At 38.7% G+C, this 23,105-nt stretch overlaps 1 protein-coding gene across 3 annotated transcripts in view; it reads left to right on the top strand.

Moving 5' to 3' along the window:
• mllt3 (MLLT3 super elongation complex subunit) overlaps window positions 1–18,563 on the top strand; it is a 68,482-nt gene extending 49,919 nt beyond the window's left edge. For 2 of the 3 annotated variants that reach the window (XM_042512542.2, XM_088074007.1), the window contains exons 9-14: window positions 1,451–1,504; window positions 3,834–3,972; window positions 6,251–6,347; window positions 6,461–6,529; window positions 7,978–8,049; window positions 14,688–18,563. In XM_042512542.2, coding sequence (XP_042368476.1) covers window positions 1,451–1,504; window positions 3,834–3,972; window positions 6,251–6,347; window positions 6,461–6,529; window positions 7,978–8,049; window positions 14,688–14,819 — 563 coding nt within the window. In that variant the 3' untranslated portion in view covers window positions 14,820–18,563. The remainder of the gene's footprint in view (window positions 1–1,450; window positions 1,505–3,833; window positions 3,973–6,250; window positions 6,348–6,460; window positions 6,530–7,977; window positions 8,050–14,687) is intronic. The other variant, XM_042512543.2, reaches the window with a different exon arrangement.
• The last annotated feature ends 4,542 nt before the right edge of the window (window positions 18,564–23,105 follow it).

Here is a 23,105-nt window from a genome sequence, read left to right as displayed (position 1 = left end):
AGACTTTCAAAACAAGGGCGCACCTGAAAGAGGATGATATGGATCGGTTTACACTTTGCAACGATGTTACGTGATCGTTGCTCATTTAATCTTTTTATTGATGCAGATCGATGCATCGTTACACCCCTAGTAACTAACATGGAGCTGCTGGTAGTTTTGGTATATTTTAGTTTGCAGAATTGAAAGAAGCTCAGTGTTAGAGACTGAATTTATAGTGCAGCGGCACTGATTTCCTTTCTACCTAAACAGAACAGAGCTTTGTTATCTAACCCGTTAACTCTCAGATCTAAGACAGTTTTATTTAAGATAGGAAACTATGGAACACCTGCTCACTTTATGCCTTCTGGATCATTCATTGACTTGAAAGTGCAGAAGTATCTTTATTTAACCCTTTGAAATCTGCTTTCTGACGTCTTTCACAAGTATTTAAACATCTGAACTTGCAGCATATTGGTACTATTTCTTTTAAAAACATGGGGGAAAACGATATAACAAGCTTGGTAGGAAATGTTCCACAAATTGCAAGCAATTAGTAGAAAAATTCTTATAATTTTTAAGCATTTTTTCCCAAGTCTTGTTTGCTTTGTTTATTTTTTTTCTTTTCTTTTTTTGTACTAATTTAAGGTTGTTCTAACAAGCTAGGGTGCTATATATTTAAAGCTGATTATTACTGTTACATAAATACAAAATTATGTTCCAGAACTGTTATAATTTTTCAGCACTTTTTCCAAGTCCTGTTTACTTAAGTTTTTCCCTTTCTTTTATTTTTTTAGTACTAATTTAAGACAATTTTCTTTGCTAGGGGAAAAAAAGAATAAAGCTAAAAAAAAAAACGTTTTGGCTTATTATTCCAATTACATATTTAAAACACTGTTACAGAATTATTATAATTTTTAAGCACTTTTTCTCTTGATTGATTTGTCTTTTTTTTCTTTCTTTGTTTTCTTGTTTTTGTCGTAATTTTAGGTAGTTTTCTGAAAAGCTATGGGAAATTGACTCGATAAAAATAATGAAATGAAATGAATTATGATGATTATCATAATTACATATTTTAAATTATGTTACAGAATTATAATAATTTTTAAGCACTTTTCCAGGTTATGTTTTTTCTTTTTCCGTTTTTAAACTCCTTCCATGTGATTTTCTTGTAGTTATTTCTAATTCCTGCTATTTTTTCTGTCATTCCTTCTTTTGCTGCTCATTGCCTTCGTCCCATGTTTTTGAAAGAAATCAAGCCAAATGTTTAAAATCTGTTTGACTTTGTAATCTGTAGCTGCTGCATCCCCTAGATCTGAGAATATATAGAATGAATGTTAATCATAACTGATAAGAATGATGTCCAAACAGTTAAAGAAACAGCAGCTTAAAATGTAGCAGAAGTCATCTAGGCCTGAACATAGTGTAAGGGGGTGACCTCTGCTTGTGTGTTTGTAATTTTCTCTGGATGCAGTGGTGGACTTCATCATCAGGAAAAGGGTGGCTCTTCCTGCCACCACCCACACAGGTAACAGCTCCTGTGAGGCCGCCACACCCTTTACACATCTGCATGGACAGTATTGTTCCAGCTTGTCTTTATGCATGAAACTCATGCATCTCTCTACAGTCATGTTAGAAGGGTCTTTTATTATTCTATCATGCACAGGATGCAACCCTGCAGACACCCATCCCCGCTGATCCAGCAACGTGTAACAAGTACCCACAGTATGTCCTCCTGTCGTGTCTCAGTGTGGGAACAGACTGTGTAACCTCCACTGTTCACCTGTTGAACACATGACTGACCCACTCTGTTGCACGGGGTGACATGTTCCTTCATTACCATAAACACACACACTACAGTTTATTTTGACCCAGTCAAACATACGCCATGCTGCTGCCACAAACACTCACTGGAGCACCAAATGTGAAATCAACCTCAATCAATATCTTTTTTTTTTTCTGCATTCGGATTCCTTTCGCAAGCTATTTGACCCTTTGAAACCTGAGAAAATTGGTTTGATTTCTTTTGAAAACATTGGGGAAAAGGCGATGACCATCTTGACAAGATATGTCCTACAAATTGCAAGAAATTTGACTTAAAAACAATTTTTTTAAAAGAGGGGAGGGTTTTTAGAACATTTTCTGAAAAATAGGAAAAATGTCTAGAGACTATATTTATAATTACAGTAATTTTATATTTCTATGCGACACAAAAATAAACAAGATATATAGAATAAATTCATATATATAATAGTACTTTTTCTAGGTCCTTTTCTTGTTGGTTTGTCTTTTTTTACTTTTTTGTGCTTATTTTCAGGTAATTTCTAGTAACTTTTTTATTTATTTATTCATTTTTTATTAGTTAAGTTGCTTGTTGCCTTTTCCCTTTATTAAGAAATCAAACCAATTTGCTCCAGTTTCAAAGGATTAAAATAAAGTTAAAATGCAAAGTCACCAATAATTTTCTTCCCGTTTGAGTAAGGTTTGTCAAAAACTACAGTGAGCAGCTGTTTTTTTACGAAGTCTTTTTTTCCAATGAAACGATACATTTGTGGTCTATTTTTTTGAAAGATGTCCACCTTCAGTAGGAACCAGAGGGCTTTGGGCTCGTGGCCCTGACAGTGTAGGAGAGTCAGAGATGGACTGACACGTTGATGGTTTGGATCTTTTTGTGGAGTTTGTTTACAATAAGTAAAACATAGAAAAACGAAAGCCTTATCCTTTCATCGTTTTCCACATAATTATATTTTCTCAAAGGGTAGATAATTCATCAAACTTTTACACCCAGTGACATGAGCAGTTAAGTTCTGCTGCTCCATCTGTGCCCACAGTACACTCTTGTGCTCCAATAGTGTGGTGCAGTAAATAACTGAAAAGTATTTATTTTCCAACAGTGGACCTAATGAACAGTCCAGCTCAAAAAATAGAAAATTATTGCATGGTGGCAGATATTTTTATCTTGGTAGGCCGCCACAACTAAATGAATGTGTGGGAAACCCTGTGCTTTAACCCTTTGAAACCTGGATCGACATTAATTTTCATGTGCTGCATTCAGGCACCTTTCCCAAGCAATAAAACCTTTGAACACCGAGTAAATTGGTTTGATTTCCCTCAAAAACAGGGGAAAAAAGGCAGTCTGAAACTTTGACATGAAATATATAGCAAATTGCAAAAAGTTACCAAAAGGTGTCAAAAAAAAAGACCTGACAATTAACTAAAAAGAGGAGAGAGAATCACCAGAAGAATATTTAATAACTAGGGTAAATTTTAAAGAACAAATTATATTGATAATTATAGTAATTATCAGAAATTATTATTCTTATTTATTATTTTATTTTATTTGAGCACTTTTCTGTTCTTTTATTTTTCTCTTTTTTTGTTTGGCTAATTTCAGTTAATTTTCTTTTTAGAAATGTTATGCTCTTTTTTTTAGCCCTTTCATTTTTTTCCCAAATTTTTTTTCCTTAAGTGATATTTAATATCTTTTAAATAACATGGAAACATACAGCACAAAACATACGTGACAAAGTGCAATACAAGTGACCAATATGAAAACAGCAAGGAGCAAGTAGGGGAACAATGGTAACATTAGACAGACAGTTAAGTTTGTTTGTAATATCACATTTCTTTTCCTTTGAGCTTGCCAATTGCCTGCTTTCCATGTTTGGCAAAGAAATCAAACCAAATTTCTCACGTTTCAAAGTGTAAATCAGGATCAAACTGCAAAGGATGTGCAGGTCACAAGCTCCACCAGACCATCCCTCCACCTCACAGCATGACCCGCTGCTTACTGCATGTTTTGAGCTGATTTCAAGACCTCAGTGCCAACGTCATGGTGTTCTCTGTCGCTCACACAGTGCTGGGCCCGCTGCAGTCCGTCATGCAGGATCTGCACTCAGATGACAACGACGAAGATTCAGAGGATGACGATGACAACGACATGGACTCTGATGTGGAGCGACCAGCACACACACATCTCACACACCACCAACGCAGGTCAGTACATGGTTACAACAAGCTGCCAGCTTGTTGATCGGCCTCTGCGTCTCACATGTGTTTCATGACACGTCAGCCATTTTACCTAGACTGTTGCGGTTGTGTGAGCTGTTAGGAGGGAGTTTTGGGATTTTCTGTGTAACCTTGATGGAGTGGATTGTGGCAAGTTTTCACAAGAAGAATAATGGAGTTTCAGTCAAAAACAAGTTTTGCAAAGGGCTTCGATTGGAACGTCAAAGTGAAAGTCAGCTTTATTATCAGTTCTGCCATCTTTGTTAGACATAAAGGAATTGAAAGTGAGTTACTATCCATGCCCACAGTGCAAAGAAGTACAAAGAGAAAGTAAAGAATAACAAGTCAAAAAAAAAAAACATAATGTATGTTCATACATAAATACACTATATTTATATATCCACATTTGTGCAATGTGGTGGGTACAAAAGGCAGGAGATTTGTATTGTACGAGGCAATATATACAAGTAGCAGCAGAATCAGAGTTTCTGATTTTCTGATCATTGTGCAAAAGACTCCAGTCAGGAACCTACAAATGGAGCGTCTGTGGCTCAGGAGGTCGAGCAGGTTGTCCCTACAACCCTATGTATCATTTAGTGATATGCTACTGTAATTTTATTGTTCTTCACAACATCTACTGCACGTCTGTCCAAGGAAAGAAAAAGAGAGAGGGGGGAGAGAGTGGGGGCACAGCGACAATAACAGTAACAATAACATAACATATAACAATAGTTATTGACATAAAAATGAATAAATGTAACTTATGATAGCATGTAACACTACATGCAAATATTGTAGTTTATATATGACAGTAACAGTCATATGTGTATAATTATAGTGGAGGTATGACTAGTAATAAAGGCAGTAGTAGTTGGCTTTGAGTAGGTTCACAACATTAGTGCAACCAAAACCCACAAACCACAGTTATAGTTACAGACTCTCTCTCCACCTACCAACACGGAGTACTTGAGTGTAATTCATTCATCAAAATGAGACAAAATGTGCAACAAACAAAGTTAAAGATGACGAATAGCATAATTTTTTTACTTTTTAAAAAATTATTATTTTCAAATTTTATAGAGATCACAGGCATTTTTTTTCATCCTCTGGCACAATAATGGTGCAGTGAAAATCTGACAATGTGCTAGCTTTACTTTAGGGCTGTAATGGTTACCGGTTATCATGATAATCGCAGTAAAATTCATGTGTGATTATCATGCTTTGAAATCATGGTAAATACTGTCAGTGGGGTAGACAAAAAATACCCACCAAACGCCAAATGCAAGTAAATCTTTGGAATTTATCTGCCACACTGGGGGGTAAATGTGCCAAAATAGTCACGTATTAACGTCTGCTGAGTCTCTACCATGTTTTGCTGTCATTTTGGAGTGCTGCTCTCTGCTCTCTGCTCCTGTGCTGTCTCTGTGTCACACACCAGCGAAGTGCGGTGAAACCTGACAGTCTTAAGCGCTGCTAGTTGTGCGACACTGTTTACTGTATGAGACATCACCTGATCCACTAAACTATCACCAGCTGCCAGTCTGCTGCTCACTAACACTGTGTGCATCCTTATTAAGGTTATGAGATTTTAAGACGGAGGCCCGTCGGAGGGAACTCATTCACACACAGAGGCTGTGGTGATGAGCTGCTCAATATATTTAATACTTTGACTTCAGATTTTGCTAGATTTTGCTAGATTTTGCTAGATTTTGCTCTCTGAGTTTGCATTCATTATTATCTCAATTATCGAAATTAAAACTGAAACAAATGTGTTTAAAATAACAAAAATATTTCTACAAACATATTGTATAAACATATTTCTAACAGTATAAACTGACAACATTTTATATCTAAAAGGTCAAAGGTCAGCTTCACTGTGACTCTCAGGAACCGAAGAGGAGACATTCGGTCAGATGCTGAATTGGTGACATTGATCTGTAAACTGTGCTGATTGTAGAGCGCTTCTGTGCTGCAGGGGGGAAAATGTTTGTGAAGCATTCATGTTTTCACTGACACTAATGTAAACTGTAACTGCAGCTTGACTGGTGCGCTGAGGCATTACAGCTGCAAGGCAGTAATTCTGGTTATGTATAAATGGTTTCCAGAAAGTGAACTCTATCATAATATAAAGTTGCAAGTACAGCTTTGATCATTTATGGAGGTGGTGATTTTTTTGAACCATGGCAGCCTCACTGAAGGAGTCAAATGCATTTTGATGTAGTGAAGCTTTTGTTCTTTGTCTTTTGTCTTGTGATGAACTACCCAGGGTGAGTTTGAGTGATGGCAGTGAGAGTGACAGCTCCTCGCCCTCTCCCCCATCCCGTAATGAAGCCCCGCCCCTACTAAAGACTACTAATAACCAGGTATGTATCATGTATTTTGTTAATTCACCAAAAGGTAAGCAAGGTGTTAACATATTTAGCTCCAAGTCACTAGAGGCACTTTGACTCCTTGTGTTTACTCTGTCCTCTGTCAGATACTGGAAGTGAAGAGTCCCACCAAGCAGAGCAAGCAGGACAAGAGCAGAAACATAGATTGTGACAAGGTACACAAGGCTTTTCTCTTTAGTTTCTCACTATAAACCCGCACACCAACAACAGATGAGGAAATATTGCCAGTAACATATGTCATCCAGCCTGACCAGAGTATGACACGGCTTTGATGCTGCTTGGCTTTTATGCAACACCCGGAGATTGATTTTGGCAGCAACTCCTCATGCTGTTTTCAACTGGAGTTCCCCAACTTTCCAAAGTCAGCAGAGTCTTGGGTTTGAACATGTCACTCAGTGTAAACATATTATGGCTTCAATAAGCTGCCAAAGAACATATTCTGGATGTATATATGTGGTGTGCTGAGCAGTCAGATGTTGCAATAGCTCATTTCCAGATAAACATGGATTTTTGTCAACATTGCAATTTTTGCTCATTTTGGGGTTTTGTTTGATTTGAAATGAAGTCTTGGCTTTCAGAGTATTGAACCTCTTCCTGCCAAATTTAGACAATAAAGTTTAAAACTGGTAAAGCAATGATGACAAGCTCACAGCGAGCACTTGTCGGACGCTCTCCTGTCCTACTCAGAGCTACAGGCAACCTAACACTAGTTCCAAGCAGGTTAGCACTGCAGGGCAAATAGAAATGTTAAAAGATTAACTTTGGTTAGCATGATTAGTTGTTAGCTCTGTTAGATTCTTCACAATTCAATGGCTCAGTTACAGAAATCATGAGCACCAAAGTATAGTTGTATAATCTAGTGGCATGGTACCATTGAACAAGAGAGAAGAAAAAGAAAAGTTGACCCTCTACAAGTCTTGGACAGTGTCATGGTATGAAAGCATACCAGCGTATTTCGAATCAATGTTGGTGGGTGTAATGCTTTACTTTGTACTGTAATCACATTACAATTGTTCTAAAGTCAGTAATCACATTACAGTTACTAATCAAGCAAAAGTGTTACTTTTGTTACATGATTCTAAAAAGATGCGTATTATGAACGGATACAAAAAATAAGAATCAAACATGCCGACAACAGCAACAGCGTCCAGTGTGCCCGTGGAGCGGCTTTTCTGTCTGCGCTGACTCCGAGGAGAATCAGATTATCATGAGGTGTAACTGCAGCTTTACTGATAAACACATCAGATAAGCTGGACTAGTCTGTTATACCCCTTTACCACCAAAATAGGCGCATGCACGTGGGTTTGTCAAACATGGGTCAACCCACTAAATGTGGGCAATAGACTTCTTTCCTACTGCCAGTGAACGCACCGCTGCAGCACATAAGTCTGCCTTTCTGTCGTGTGTGTGCGCGCGTGTGCGTGCGCTCATGTGTGCGAGCGTGTGTGAGGAGAGAGAGAGATAGACATGCTGCAGCCTGGGATGACTCTACCACCAACAGGTGAAATGTAGGTTGGGAGTGTGTGTTTGTGCGTGGGCTGGTTTCTGGGTAAAGCGTCATATGAAGCTGTCGAGCTAACAGCATGCTGCTGTGTGTTTCCAGGCTTACCTGGACGAGCTGGTGGAGCTGCACAAAAGACTGATGACACTAAGAGAAGGTCACATCCTGCAGCAGGTGTGTATGTCTATGTGACGATGATCTATGATGTATCGTCAGTGCGGAACACCTTGAACTGAAGGTGTTACTTGGTGATAATTGGCATTTCCTTTATGATGAACCTTTTTCACTCAGCCTTCCTCATTCAGCTACACATTTTCAGCCTTTAGTGTTGCACTGTAACATGCTGAACTCACAGTGGGGAGATTTAAAAACAAAAAAAAAAGATCTAAATCACAGAGCAAAGAGATATTGTTCTTTTTGTTTCACACTTTCTTCATCCTTGTCAAAATTTGGTAGACATTACCCACAATGCAATTAATCCTTTAAAACCAGAGCAAACTGGCATGGTTTATTTCTAAAACATGAAAAGAGGGCAACAAGCTACTAGTAATTTGAAAGAAAAAAAATGACATCAAGATATTGCTTTCAAAAAATGAAATATGTTCTCATTTTGAATATATAGTTATAAGAATTACAAATGTCATTTTCTGGACCTTTTTTTAGACATCTAATAATCCACTGATAGTCGCCTTTTACTATTTCTTTTTAAGTTTGCAGGACATTTCTTGCCTCGTCACTCATTAGGTTTTTCCCCGTGTTTTTAAAAGCAATCCAACCAATTTTTTTCACAGGTTTCAGATGTTTAGTCAAAGGTGTGGGAATACAGCAGTAGAAAATTGATGTCCATCCAGATGTTAAAGGGTTGAGTGCTAGAAGTTTGGTTGGAGGATCAGGTGTGTTCTGCTCGTAGCAGCTAATGTATCCTAAAGCCTGCAGCAGAGATAAGGAGCTTCAGAGTTCAGGTGCACTCACTTTCGTGGTTGTTTTTTACTATTTAAACTTGTCGTCTTTGGTGACATCACGCCGAGACTTTTATCAGCCTTCGCACAGTTCACTGTGGAAATGCTGCTGCAAGGCTATACCTGCTGTAGTGTCCCTTGTGCAGAAAATGACGTAATCACCCCTTTCAAGTCAAACACAAAAGCTCTAAAGGTTGTCATGGTGCTTGGTCGTGCACCTCTTAATTTTTACAACTAGGCACCCACTGCATGCACCACGCTTTTCAGCTCTACACGGCCGTGCTTCAGAGGCTTTTTGCCACAAGCTGTGGAAGAACACTAGAGACGGCTGTTAGAGCTGAAGAAACGGCCTCACAGACAGATTGAGACCTGAAGATACATGAAGTGGTGTGAAATAGTGTTGACTTTGAGAGATGCAACAGTTATAATTCCAGTACACGAGTGTGATGTTTTACAGTGCATCATTGTATATTACTGTTTCCAGGCATATATTACTTTTCCCATAGCCCTCATTTGCTTCACTGACTTGCTTTTCTAAATAATATTTTCTTAGCAAATTACCTTGCATTTTAGGGGAATATTGCAACAAGCATGTTTAGCATATATTACTTTGTGCATGCTTGTAGCTCACATGCCAAAAGCATTAGGTTTTAAATGACTTTTTTGACATCTGCAGTAGCACTTTGATAAGAAACATTAGTGGAGCTCTCCTTCAAGTATGCCATTAATGTAGCTTTTTTGATTTTGATTTTCTATAAACATGAACTTTGGGCCTTAGCACTGTGGCGCTAATCTCTGTCCTCAGTCCTAATTCCATAATATACAAGGTTGCAGTTTGCAGGCCGGGTGTTTGTCTAACATGTATTTTTAGCATCCTATGTGTATTTTTGTTTTATTTTATATGCACTCCTGATGCTGCACAATTTGTTTTTTTTGTGTGTGTGTCCTAGTCAGTGTGCTGTGCAGTGTGCTTCTTGGGTTGTTTTGAGTAAGTGAGTAAGTGCTCTTGACTTTAGCAATAGTATTTGACACAAGCTACAGCTGAGGTGCTGCAGCGGCACAGAGAGGAAGAGACGCTCTGCACTGTGAGGCCTTGAGACAACATTATCTTCTCTGTTCTGTGTGGTGAATTTACTGACTGAATACAATACAGTCTCTGGCTTTTGTTTGACACCTAGTCTGTTGCGCATTTGTGACCTGTCATTAGCACCATTAGCTTGTTTTCTGTGTCCTACGTGAATGCTGCTGTCACAGAGAATGTCCAGCTGAGTCTACTTAACATGTTAAAAAAACATATTAATATTAATATTGTCTAATATTCATACTGAACGGCCAAATCAGATTCAACTTGCAAAATAGACAAAACAAACAGTTACAGTCCTGAAGTCCGATGATCCTCCAATTTTAGACTTTGGTTTTGGCATTCTTGACTTACGTCTCTTATTTTTTTCTTCATCTTCAGTAGGGCTGGGTGATACGGCTTTAATGCATGATTTATATTTTGATATTTTTAAATGTCCTTTAATCTAATGTTAACTACTAAAATACAAAATTACTGAATGAACTGCAGTTACAATGAAGTTAAAGTAGCTACAGTAAATATAGTAAAGTAAAATACACTACTGTTATAATAACATTTAATAAAATACAGTTATACGGAAGTTAAGTAAAGTACTTTTAGATTAAACTTTAAAAAGTATTGTTATGATTAAATAAATCAAAGTGGTACCCATGGTGCTTTTCTTTTGAAGGACCCGGCTCTCTCAGGCTGGAACATAGACTGTATATAAAGATAGACAACATGACAGCTCCCCCAAAATGAGTTTATTCAATCTAGATCGCCCCCTGGTGTCTGACTGCAGTACAGGTCTTAAGACCCGCCTCTCCATGTTAGTGAATGGTCATAGGCTGAACTAAAAAGCCAAAGCACATGCCAAATACATTTTTCCCAAAGATAGTTTCTGTCACTGAAAGTAGTTCTCATCTCCCTGGTGTTTGTTCAAGTGTTTGTTTTCATGATAAGTTAGGTTTTATTGAGTTATTAAGTTATAAAAAAAACAGGGCTTTTCCGCCATGATTGACAGCGTTGACAGCCAATCTGTGCACTCGCATTCAAGGCAGCTGCTCGCAATTGGTCAGACAGGTGTTTCAGTGGGAACTCCCCCACCGCAGAAATCGCTACTGCACAGATTGTGGGCTCCCAATGACATCGCACTCGCAAGATGGCAACGTTCGTATCCAGAATATTTTAACCTCACTTCAGCATAGCAGGGTTAAGTGGAGGCTTGTCGTCCATCTTTATTTACAGTCCATGGGCTGGAAGTGTTGATGTTTTTGCACAATCAGAGTTCTGCAAATACAAACAGACGCCTCACCTGCTCACACTATGCCACTAGTCAAAGTCTGGAGCTCTGCAAAAGCCCTGCTTTGTGTGTGTGTCTGTGAGAGGCAGAGAGCTGCAGCAGAGAGCGAGAGAACAAAAGCACCTGTGGTTTTATAAAAACCCTGTGACAATTTTCACTTGATGTTCACGCGATAGTTATTTTATATATCACGTGGAACAAGCCGCAGTTCCTTGAGAATATTCAATATAACATACAACCCTAATCTTTAGTTTCTTATTGTGCACAGGGCCCTGCAGTCTCTTGCTCTTGTATAGGGGTTTTCGGGGCATTACCTATGCTAATTAGGGTCAACTTACAAGGACGGTGGGTTTTATGATAAGAACTCGGGTGGGAACAATGGACATGTCATGAATCAGACACTGACTTTTCTTAAGGACAAATTTAAGAAAAAACATTTAGTTTATGTTTGGCCAGTAACCAATGAAAGAAAATAACCTGACCAAAACTTTTTCAGATGCCATTTAAAAGTGTCTTTAGGGTGGACATTTCCTTAAGTGAATGTAACATATAGTCTGTACATAATGACACTCCCCATCTTTAATATCAAGCTACCCTGGCAATAAGAAAACACTGATAGCAGTCGAAGTTTGGACTTTGATATTATCAGTTTCATTCCTGCTTTGTTGGTTTCCATGAAAAAGTTCGAGTGAACTGCCAAGCTCCAGTGAAAATAACAAAAAAGTGTATTGGGTGGCTTCCACAGTTTTCACTGATGTCAGCAGAATATCAGCACATGCCGGTGCTGTTAGTCAGCTACATTGTTGTGTTAGATTAGAGGAGGAGCTGTGATCTGTTACAGATCCTCTGTAATCTGCTGCTTCATCTGGAAGCAATAAATTATTTGGTTAACCTCTCTCCACCTAAGAGATTGCATGTTTCTTACTTATATTCTGGAGGCCTATCATATGACCAGACTGGTGGATCTTCCCACCAGCAGTTGCCAAGTTCTGCCTCGCTCTCCTAACGAGGCGTCTGGCTCCGAGGGAACATGAAATCCCATCCAAAACAGCACCACCCGTGCACAGCTTTAACTCGCACAGTAATCAAGTTAATCTAACCAAGTTCACCAACTGGCTCCACTTCCTGCTCCAAGAGATGGAAATGATTAAGTCGCAGCCTCTCCTGCACACTGCGGGGACCACATATTGTATCACAGAGAACACTGTAATGCACATGGCATGTCTTTAGACAGCAGCACAACATGAGTGTGGTAGCTGTTTCCAGTAGAAATGAATCCTAAACAGCAATGAAAGGGAGCTAACGGGCCAAAATGCCACCCAGAGTGTAATGAGAGAGGTGTGTCTGACTAATATCTGCTCTGTCATTAAAACTGTCATTTTCCCACAGTTTAACCTACACTAACATATATATGAGAAATACTCATTCAGCCATTGGTTACAAAGTCTGAAGTCAATAATACCTCCCCCATGTTACTTTTAAAGGCTGGATTGCACCCACAAGTATTACCTTTTAACCCTTTGAAACATGGAGCGTCATCACTTTTGTTTTGCTGCTTTCAGACGTCTTTCACAAGTATTTGACCCTTTGAACCTGGAGCATATTGGTGAGATTATTTTCAAAATCAATGGGAAAAAGACAATGAGCAACTTGGTAAGAACTGCTCCACAAATTGCAAGAAATTAGTAGATTTGGAAAATTATTTCTAAAAAGTCTAGAGAAAATGTCTAGGGAAAAAAGAAAAAAACTATTGAAAAACTATTTATATTTATCATTATTACATATTTAGAATTATGTTATACAATTATTATCATTTGTAAAGCTCTCTTTCCAATTCCTGTTGTTTGTTTTTTCTGTCTTTTTCTTTTCTTTTTTTTCCCTAATTCTTACTTTATTTTCTTGTACTTTTCACCAATTTCTCTCAAATTTTTAGGTAATTTCTTCTTCTGTTGCTCATTGCTTTCTTCCCTAGTTTTAAAAGAAATCAAGCAGAGTTTCTTAGGTCTTAAAGGGTTTAACCTGAATAAATCATGGGAAATCAAGTTCAAATCCTGTTGCACCAAACATAAAAAGTAGCATGAAATCAAAAAAGATTCCATTTAAACCAGGGCTGTCAAACAAATAATTCTTTTTAACCGCAATTAATCACAGAATATCGACAGTTAATCAGGTATATTCCCATTTTTTAATCACATTTTTTAATTCCATTGTCTTACATTTCAGACCATTATGAAGTTCATATTAACAAGGTAAAGCTATTCTTATCAGATTGTCTTGATTAGGAATTAAATGACAGCAAAAAAACTGCATGGGGCTAGCATATAGTCAGCATGTGTGTAAAGGGGAGACTCATGGGTACCACAGAACCCATTTTTGGCCAGATATCTGGAGGTCAGAGTCAAGGGACCCCTGGGAAATGACCGTGCCATTTATCCATCACCAAAATTGAGCCTAACTTTGGAGCATTATTTAGCCCCCACTGGTACCACTGAATTCTTCAGGTCTTGTAGTTTCACATGACACCAGCATCATCACTGTAGCTTTAAAACTCAGCCCGGTACGGGCTCTTAAAGACAGGAATGTCAGCTGAAGATCAACACAATTTTAAAAAATTTAAATGATAATTGCATTCTTAAATCGCATCGTGATTATTACGTTAACGCTGACAGTCCTAATTTAAAACTCTCTTTTAATCTCAGTTTAGTAACTTGTGTTCCCCTTTTGCCCACAAAGTTGCTCTGATTCTCGGTGTCAACATTGTGATTACATCCTGTCCTTCCATCACATCCTGATTCCCTGTGGCAGTTTGATGTAAAAGCCCCCCGCTGCCTTCACATTTACACTTTCTGCTCATGTACTTTTATGTAAAGCTCAGTACATGATGAAATGAGATGTTAATGTGGGTACTTACTGCAGTGAAAGAGCTTCCCCATGCACTGATGTGATTTCATTTTCTGTCTTTGGTTTCATGTTTAATGAACTATCACATGCGAGGCCGGTTCTAGGCATGGGCATGGGGGGGCCCCCCTAACACTCCACCTGTCCCGCTAACGCCAAACAAAGGCATTCTGAGCCACGAAAAATCCTCACTTTGAGTGGTTATTGTCACTTAAGCAAGGATACTCAACTTGCCAATACATGTTTCTAGGATTTAAGGACATTTCTAGGATTTTAGGAAGATTCTTGGATTTTTGGACATTTCTAGCATCTGAGGACAATTCTAGGATTCTAGGACATTGGGGTCTTAGCTAGGACTTCTGTCGGAGGTTATGGGGGATCCTCCACTGGCAACAAGCTCTATTTTTATGCTATTTTATTCACTATGACACCTTATGTATCCTTAAAAAAAAACAATTTCCAGTGTGAATCACTTAATGATTAGTGAATTAGTTTGAGTAGATATCTGACTTACACGTGCACGCCTCAGCACAGAGTCCTGATTACATAAGGCTGTGGAAATAAAAAACCTATTGTCGTGTCTGTTTGCCAGATTGTGAACCTGATTGAAGAGACGGGACACTTCCACATCACAAACACTACATTTGACTTCGACCTTTGCTCCTTGGACAGAAGTACAGTGAGAAAACTCCAGAGTTACCTGGAAACCTCGGGACTGTCCTGAGGCTCTGAGCAGCTGGCTGCTGGATCTCTTTCCCCGCATACATGTCTGATTTTTCTTGAATGAACTTTGGATGCAATGCACAAGCCCCACTGTGGCTGGGTCCAGTTGCTGTGTGTCCAGCCTGCTGGTTGGACTGGGCTCTCTGAATGAAGAGGCGGTCCCACTGCACAGACCGGAGCTGAGTGTTTTGGGGATGAGCCCTGTCGATCAGGAGATCACCCAGAAAGCCTTCAACACGTCACTTGATTTCTAAAAAACAAAGTGGGGAGTGGCGACCTTGTTGCTCTTAATGAATGTGCATATTGTTACCATGTATGTTCTTTGATTCGTTGTTCATTGTGACAAATGCATGGTCAGCATTGCCTTACAACATTGTAAGTCTTATTTATTGAATTTCATTTGCAGGTGTGTGTGTGCGTGTGTGTGTGTGTGTGTGTGTGTGTGTGTGTGTGTGTGTGTATTTGAAATGGCAACAAAAAAAGAAAGTAAAATGGCAAAATGAGACTTTGTTGAAGCACTTCACAACAGGCATATCTTTAAATCTGTGTGAGCATTACTGAAGACACTCGATTGTCTCTGACTTGAATTGAAATGTCGTACTGAATAATTTCAGTGGGAACAAAAAACTGCCACAGGAGGTGTGAAGGTGATACATTTATATTCCAGTCCATAAAACAATAGCCCTGCAGAAGCACTCCAAAGTCTTGTGAGAATCCAGTCAGAGGTCTGGAGGGGATGGGTTTGGAAAATAATAAGCATTTTTCAAAAAAAAAAAAAAAGTGGCTGCAACTAGGGCATGTTAAAACCCATCCAGTCATAGCCCCATTTTTTTTTAAACAATCGTTTTGGGTTCTGACCAGTTGAGCTCTTATTTAGTTTCTTGCTAACAAATATATTACTTTGAAAATATACCAGACACATGCAAATACCAATAGAAGGCGGTCATTCTATGCCCCCTCTCTAAATTTTGAGTTTTTCATTTTTAAGTTCCTCTGTGAATGCAGAGCTCTCCATGAGGTTTTTTTTCCCCAGCAGCAGTTTGTGAATAACTGAGGTGGATAACTGATCTGTGGATCCTTGCAGCAGCTGATCAGATTAATGGGTGAGAGAAGCAGCTGCTGCAAGTGAAAGCAAACATTTTCAACACAGCAGAATGAACAGTTCAGTTTCACTTTTACTGTGCCTGGCATTCTGCTGCTTCGTCTGTTCCCAGAGTACACTCTGCACTCCAGGAGTGTGGAACGGTATATATGTATTTCAACAGTACTCCTAATAAATTGTCCAGCTCCAAAAATATAAAACCCATTTGTGGTGGCAGATGTTTTAATTGTGGCAGGCTGCCACCCATAACTGAATGTGTGGGGAAACCCTGCACGTAGGTTCCATTCTGTTGGAAAAATGGCAGCACACTTTCTACTACTGCTACACACTTTCCATCTATTTAAAGGGCTAACTTTCTGGCACATAAAAATCTAATTGGAATCTAAATTTGCCTGGTGTGGTGGTAACAGTCGCAGTTGCCAGAATAAATGTTGGCATTGTACGGTTTTGCAAACCACGAATGAGTTACATTTGTTATTTTGTAGCAGATACATTGAAACTTTACATGTCTTTACATTTCAGCAAGGCTGTGGTGAATGCATGGTTAAGTTTAAGCTCAGAAAACAAATGGATATGGTAAAAAAAAATCACGTTTTAGCTTGAAATACGTGCTTTTTGTGGAACTATGCCAGCAGGAACGCAACAATATCTACGTAAACAAACAACCACTTTTCATGGTAGTATCCCTGCAGGAGAGACAGCAACAGTGGATTTAAAACAACCTACATTTGGTAGCTAGAAAGTCACTGGAAGATGCACTAATGACTCGTTAAAAAACAACCAATTGTGTTGTTTGTAGGTCTGGAACTGTGGTCTGCAGCTCAGCAGCCGTCTCACTAGGTGTCACACCATCCACCAACCTCTCCACCTCCAGATGATTAAGTCGAAATGCACAAAAGTAACGTGTCCGTGCTTTGCAGAATTGTACAAAACTAACATTTTCCAGGCAACTGGGCTGGTATAACAACATATACTTCTAAGTATTTCTTCTCTAAGATGTTCATGTTGTTGCTCTTTGACAGCAGCGGCACACACATGGCCTTGCTGCATGCAGTGGCTGTGATTGTCAAGTGTCTGTTTCAGAGAGAGGGTGATTTAGAATGTTCAACCAGCACGTTGATTGAAGTATACTGAGACCAAAACCATAACAGACCCTAGCAAAAGACAATTTTTATCTCCCTCCGCCTCGTGATTCTCACCAACTGAAACAATTTTCACTGGAAACATCTCTTTCCTCAAACAAACCTTGTCATGACTGTATCATGACATACAAATTCTACATTATAGGCGGGTTTCCGTTAACCCTAAAATTGAGTAAATTGAAATTGCAAATATAAAATACGCCTAATGGAAACGGGTCTATTTTGAAAAAAAAAAAGTGTTATTTTGCAAAACTATCACTGTAAAATGCTTTTACAGGTCACATGATAAAGGAACTGGCTCCCTTACGATGCAGCAGGAACTACAAGAGCTATTGAATCACATAACTCAAAAGATGAGTGGATCATCTGGATGTTTTGAATCCACAATTCCTCTATGAAATCGTGGACTATCACTTTACAGAAATCCCTCATTCGAACATCCATCACCATGCTTATTGGAATATTATCGTCAGAAGAGAAGTAGCAGAACATCACTCAGTGGAAACGCAGTCATCTCGACATTGTTTAAAATATCGCTTAAGTTGTGCGCAAATCTTAAATGGAAACCCGCCTATTGGCTTCAAATCCCCACATTTTGGTTTTGTCCTCTCACAGAAAGCTTATGTTTAAAAAAAAATACTTCTAATACTGAATTTATGTTTAACATGACTCCCAAACCCAAATGCATAAATATGTATGCACAGTGTCTCCGTATAAAATCAGCTTTGGAGCTGTAAGAACTGGAGCTCATCATTTCATCTGTGTGTAACATCACCTGGCAGTTTTTTCCTCCCATATTCTGACACTGTATAAAGGAAGAGTTGAGTGGCTGCTGGAGTGAGCTGAGCACAAATCAATAAGGTCAAAGTTCTCATGACACAATGGAAAAATACATTTTTACCAAATCCAGGAATAATGTGCTGCAGCGGGTCCTGCCACCTGCTCACAGCTGCAACGTACAGAAAGCTTTGTTGTGTTGACTCACTCTCTGCTGCAGGGCCAACGCAAGCTGCCAAAAGCATCCGCAATAGATCCAGCAGCTTTAGGATACTACTACTGTTTGTCCACAGCATAAGGTTGGAATGGAATCAGAGGAAATTAATTTGTAGGACAGACCTGTAAGATGACAGGGAGAGCAAAATTTCTCTCTGAGAAGAAAATGAGATAGCTCCTGTGCTCTGCTTCTCTGAAATGTGTGAAATATTTGGGATAAATTTAACACAAAAAAGGCAGCCAATGGGAATGTTGGCTGACAGGTACTGTTACGGGTGTTAGAAAAAAAATCTTTTATTTATTTTGTGGGTGTTTGAGTTGTTAAATCAAAGCTCAGCATTAATTTTCCAAGCAGGATGCCTTTGTTTGATTTGTAACAGAGGACACTTTAGCCAGTAAAGAGCCGGGCCCTTTCCAAATGACCTTAAAGGGTTTTTCTTACCCTGTGTTCTGTCTTATGGTTTCTTGTGTATTTTGAGGACATACAATAAATATTCTGTATGATGTACAGATGCGTTATTAACTTGTGGATAAGCATAGATTTTATTTCTGCTTTTTCCTTTTCTTCATTTTTGAAGTGGATGATATATATTTTATCATGGTACACAAATTCAGTTTTTAAAATCCTAAAATATATTGTTGCTAAAAGATACTTTAGAATGTCTTTATAATTTCATACTAGCTGGAGGCATTATGTTTCAGGTTGTCCATCAATTCTATTCTCAAGTACATCTTGAGGGAATTTCTTCAAATTTGGCACAAACGTCTTCTTGGACTCAACGATGAAAGGATTAGATTTGGTGATCAAAGTTCAAGGTCAGTGTTGCATTTTCTGTCTCATTCTTGTTAACCTGATATCTCAACAACACGTCACGGGCATTTTTTAAAATTTGGCACAAACGTCCACTTGGACCTGAATTTGATGGTTTAAAGGTCAAGGTCATCGTGACCTGGTATGTCTCATTACTGTGAACGTGATATCTCAAGAACACCTCTGGGGAATTTCTTCAAATTTGGCACAAACGTTCACTTGGACTCAACAATGAACTGATTCAATTTTTTTTGTAGACACAGGTCAAGCTTCAAGGTCACTGTGACTTTTCTGTCTTATTCTTGTGAGCATGATATATCTTTCCGTTGCAGTTTTGCAAAACATGATGTGTTCCATTACGCGTTTTGTATATTAGCAATTTTAATTTTTCGCAATTTGAGGCTTAATGGAAACCCGCCTAGTGTGTGTATTAGTGAAACTGATGTGTGAGTGGTGCTGGTGGGAGACCTTATCAGAAACACACAGTGCTGCTGGACAGTGAGGACCGCCTCCTACTGGAGACACCTCAATGGGATAAATCTGCACTGCAAGTTGTCACTTAAAACCCCTAAATACAATGATGGAGGATGTTTATTTGTCAGTGCTGAGTTAACTTGTTAGCAGAATCAAAGTATGATGGGCTAAAGGTTCAGTGACAGAATTAATGTTTGGTCTCTGGGATCCAAATGTTGATCTCCTGCCTCTAGTGGAGGACAAAAACTGTGCCATGTGTGTTCTTTTATGTCGGCCTAAGTGGGTGGTCTGATAGAAGAAAAGTTGGAACTCATCCAGTTTCCCCATTTCTAGTGGGCGAGGAAGAATCGCTCCTGCTCTCGTCCGTCTCCACGTCACACTTGTGAGCAGGCTTGTGCTGGAACAGGCTGCTTCTGCTGGATACATGTTAAATTTGACTCTGTGGAGGAGTTAGTAGGTGTTCTGCTATATTTAGTGGTGGTGCAAAGCTGTACTGTTCAGTCCATTTTCATCCTGTGGATTTTTGTCAGTTTTTGTCCGACAAGGTGAACATTTGCACATGTGCACAGCAAACATTAACATCTATGCCTCTTTATACTTTTACTCCACTACAACTCACAGGAATATATTATACTTTTTACTTCACCACAGTCATCTGAATGCTTTAGTTACTAGTTGATTTATGGTTTAATTTGCATTAAAAAAGAAACAGAGTTTATAAAATACTTTGTTTTGTTATAAACTAAACTACCTAAACGTTTATGCTGGTACATCTATAATAGTTGATTAATCAATCAGTTGTCTGATGAAAAACTGATTGACAAACATTTTAACATTCTTCCTCTCCTTGGTGTTTTATAGACATGTATGTCCTTTATTTGGTGTTTTAAATATATGTGTGTGTGTGTGTGTGTGTGTGTGTGTGTGTGTATATATATATATATATATATATATATATGTTGTTTTTTGGGGGTTGTAATTTTTAGGTTTTTGTGATTTTCTTTTCTTTTTTAAAAAAAATTGAGGTTTTTAGATGGGGTTTTCTCTTTTTAGTTTTGGGGGCATTTTGTTTGGTTGGTTGTTGTTTTTTTATGCATTTAGTACTTTGAGTACTTTTTCTTGATCATACTTGCTTGATTATACTCATACTGTCAATGCAGGACTTCAACTTGGAACAGAGTGTTTTTATAGTCTGGTATGAGTACTTTTATTCACGAAAAGAATCTGAATACTTCTTCCACTTCTGGGATTTACTTTGCATTTTCACTGTGTGAAGGTGTCAGCATGCTTTGCATGCTTGTGTCAACTTTTAACCACACTGAAGGGTTAAGAGTGTGGACACCTGTTTCAGAGGGCTGCACTGGAAGGTGAGTTGAAAAGCTTTCCATAAGTACTCTGCTTCCTTCATTTCTCTCCAAACTGTCTGTGTTCTGTATTTCTTTGCAGTGACAAAATGTCAGAATCTTATTGAAGTGCCTTCACGGTGTTGTTTTCAGCTGTACAGAGAGGAAAGAAGTCAAAAACTTCTCACCTCAACACACCTGATCATTCAGACAGTGGCTAGAACTGGCGTGTTGTTTGTAGTATTCACAAAGTGCTCTCTGCAGAAATTAGCTTTGAATTGAGAGAGGATTTTTGAAAAAGTTTTATTGAAGTTATCCAACTGATTGAGTTGGTAGGAAAACTCTTGGACACAGTACTGTGGTTCTTAAAATGAAGATCTGAAGGAGAGAATGAGCTGTCGCTGCTTCACCAAAGTGCTTCAGCACAAGGTCTTCATCAAGGTGTTTTACACAACAGATAAAAGCGCAGCCTAACAATTTAGTCAGGTCAATAGAATCCAATGAGACACATGAAAAGCAAAGAGTAAAAAAACAGTATTTAAGACCAAAGTGAATTTTAAAATCATGATCATTCTGTGCAAAAACTTTCAGTTGAGTTAGTTTGATAACAATATGTGCTACAGAATGGTCGGGGTTGGAAAAGCTACAACAAAAACCTGAGATTTTGATAACAGCTTTACTCACTTGTACCTTTCAGTTGGGTGAACATGAAGGTAAACTGAAAACCACGTAGCATCTTTTCAACACTGTACAGATTCCACAGATCTAAACCCTGCTGTGACATTAAGATCCTGCTGCATCAGGCTACTGGTCAAGAAATAATTCCCAAAATGTTGAACCAGAGCAACTTCTCTATCATAACTTTTCTATCCAAGTAAGCTTTAGAAAAAGAAGAGTTTTTTATTGTCACATGTACAGTGTACAGCGGAATTGTTCTCTGCATTTAACCCATTCTATCAGAGTAGTGACCAATGTCAGATCCTCTGCCAGCACCCTGGTCAGGAGCGCTGCCAGCTGTATCAACCTAATGTATATGTTTTTCAACTGCCTCCAAATGAAACTATGACATTAGTGTAAGAACAGTTTTGGGGAGTAACTAGTTGCCTGCAAGCGGCAACCTCAAAGGCTAAAAAATGAAGCTGACGCTAAAGTGCCAAAAACTGCAGTTCTTCTAATGTCTACTTGAGGCTGCCTCCAAAACAGAGTCAAACCCCATTAGACTCCCATGTTAAAATGCACAACTTTATAGCAGAAATGAACATGTTTACACAAAAACGCCTTTGGTAATTTCAAAATTAGTGACAACTGTATGGGGGGTGAATTTCTTTATAATTAAGCTCCAGTCCTTCGTCCAAATGCGGTCACTTCTGGCTCCAAAAGGCTATGGCCACATCTAGACAAGAGCAGCTCTACCAAAAATAGAAAAGTCTTTCCTTTGCGTTTTAAAAAAAAATCCACGTTCATATGATAACTTAGTGAAAACGACCCTAGTGTACACTGATCTGCAAAAACAACCAAAAACACTGTAGTATGCATACCAGGTCAGTAGTTGGCAGTGTAACTTTGTAATGACACACCATAGAAGACCAACAGGTGCCTGCGTATGATAAATAACCTCAGTGGAGTCAGCAGAATAAACGCAGCTCAGTAGTCTGTCATCGTTGTTATTGTTCACCTCATACTCACGCATTGCTATTTGTCCGAAATTGTGACATCACAGTTCTCACTGGATCTGCACATTGCCAGTTTACACGGTGACAGGAGAGGTGGCGTTTTCAATGGCACTCTGAAAACCAGTTTCAAAAGTTTGAATTCTAAGGCCCCTGAAACACCACTGTCATGCGAATGAAAGGCCAAACCACAACAAAAGTTTGAAGTATGAAGCATCTCAGACACTGTTTTTCCATGATGTCATTTTCAGGTTGTTTTTTTTGAAACAACAGAACAAATGATTCAACATCATTTTCAGGTTTTGGTTGGCAAACAACAACATGCTTCACCAAAACCTGGTAATTAGAGGAGTTGAATCAGATCATTGGCCATCAGGGTGAAGTTTCAGTTTGAGTTTTCAAATGCGCCTCACAGTTTTGATTTTTGTAAACATCAGACTGCTGCTTTCAAATTCATCTCGTCAGAGTACTGTAAAAGTTCAGTTTTGGAAAATATTTTGGTAAAAGTCTATCTGCACCTTTAAATAGAGCCATAATTATTAGTTCATATAGCGTCATCTCCTGTATGCAGCAGGCATGTAAAGGCTTTGGCGGTAGCAGGAGAGTTTGGTTTTACTGTATTTCCAAATGGAGACGAGAAACAGCAAAAGTGGTGACTGAGACTCCTGGAATAATTCAAGATATTTTCCTCTGAGAGAATGGAGCTGAGAGGTGGAGGGTGAAGGGTGGGGGGTGTAGAGGAAGAATAGAGC

This window comes from Plectropomus leopardus, chromosome 23 (assembly GCF_026936395.1).
Source record: "Plectropomus leopardus strain MGB_pleo_1.0 chromosome 23, ASM2693639v1, whole genome shotgun sequence".
Classification (NCBI taxonomy): Eukaryota; Metazoa; Chordata; class Actinopteri; order Perciformes; family Serranidae; genus Plectropomus; species Plectropomus leopardus.
Note: the sequence above shows the minus strand (reverse complement) of the source record. Positions and strands in the feature narration are given on the sequence as shown.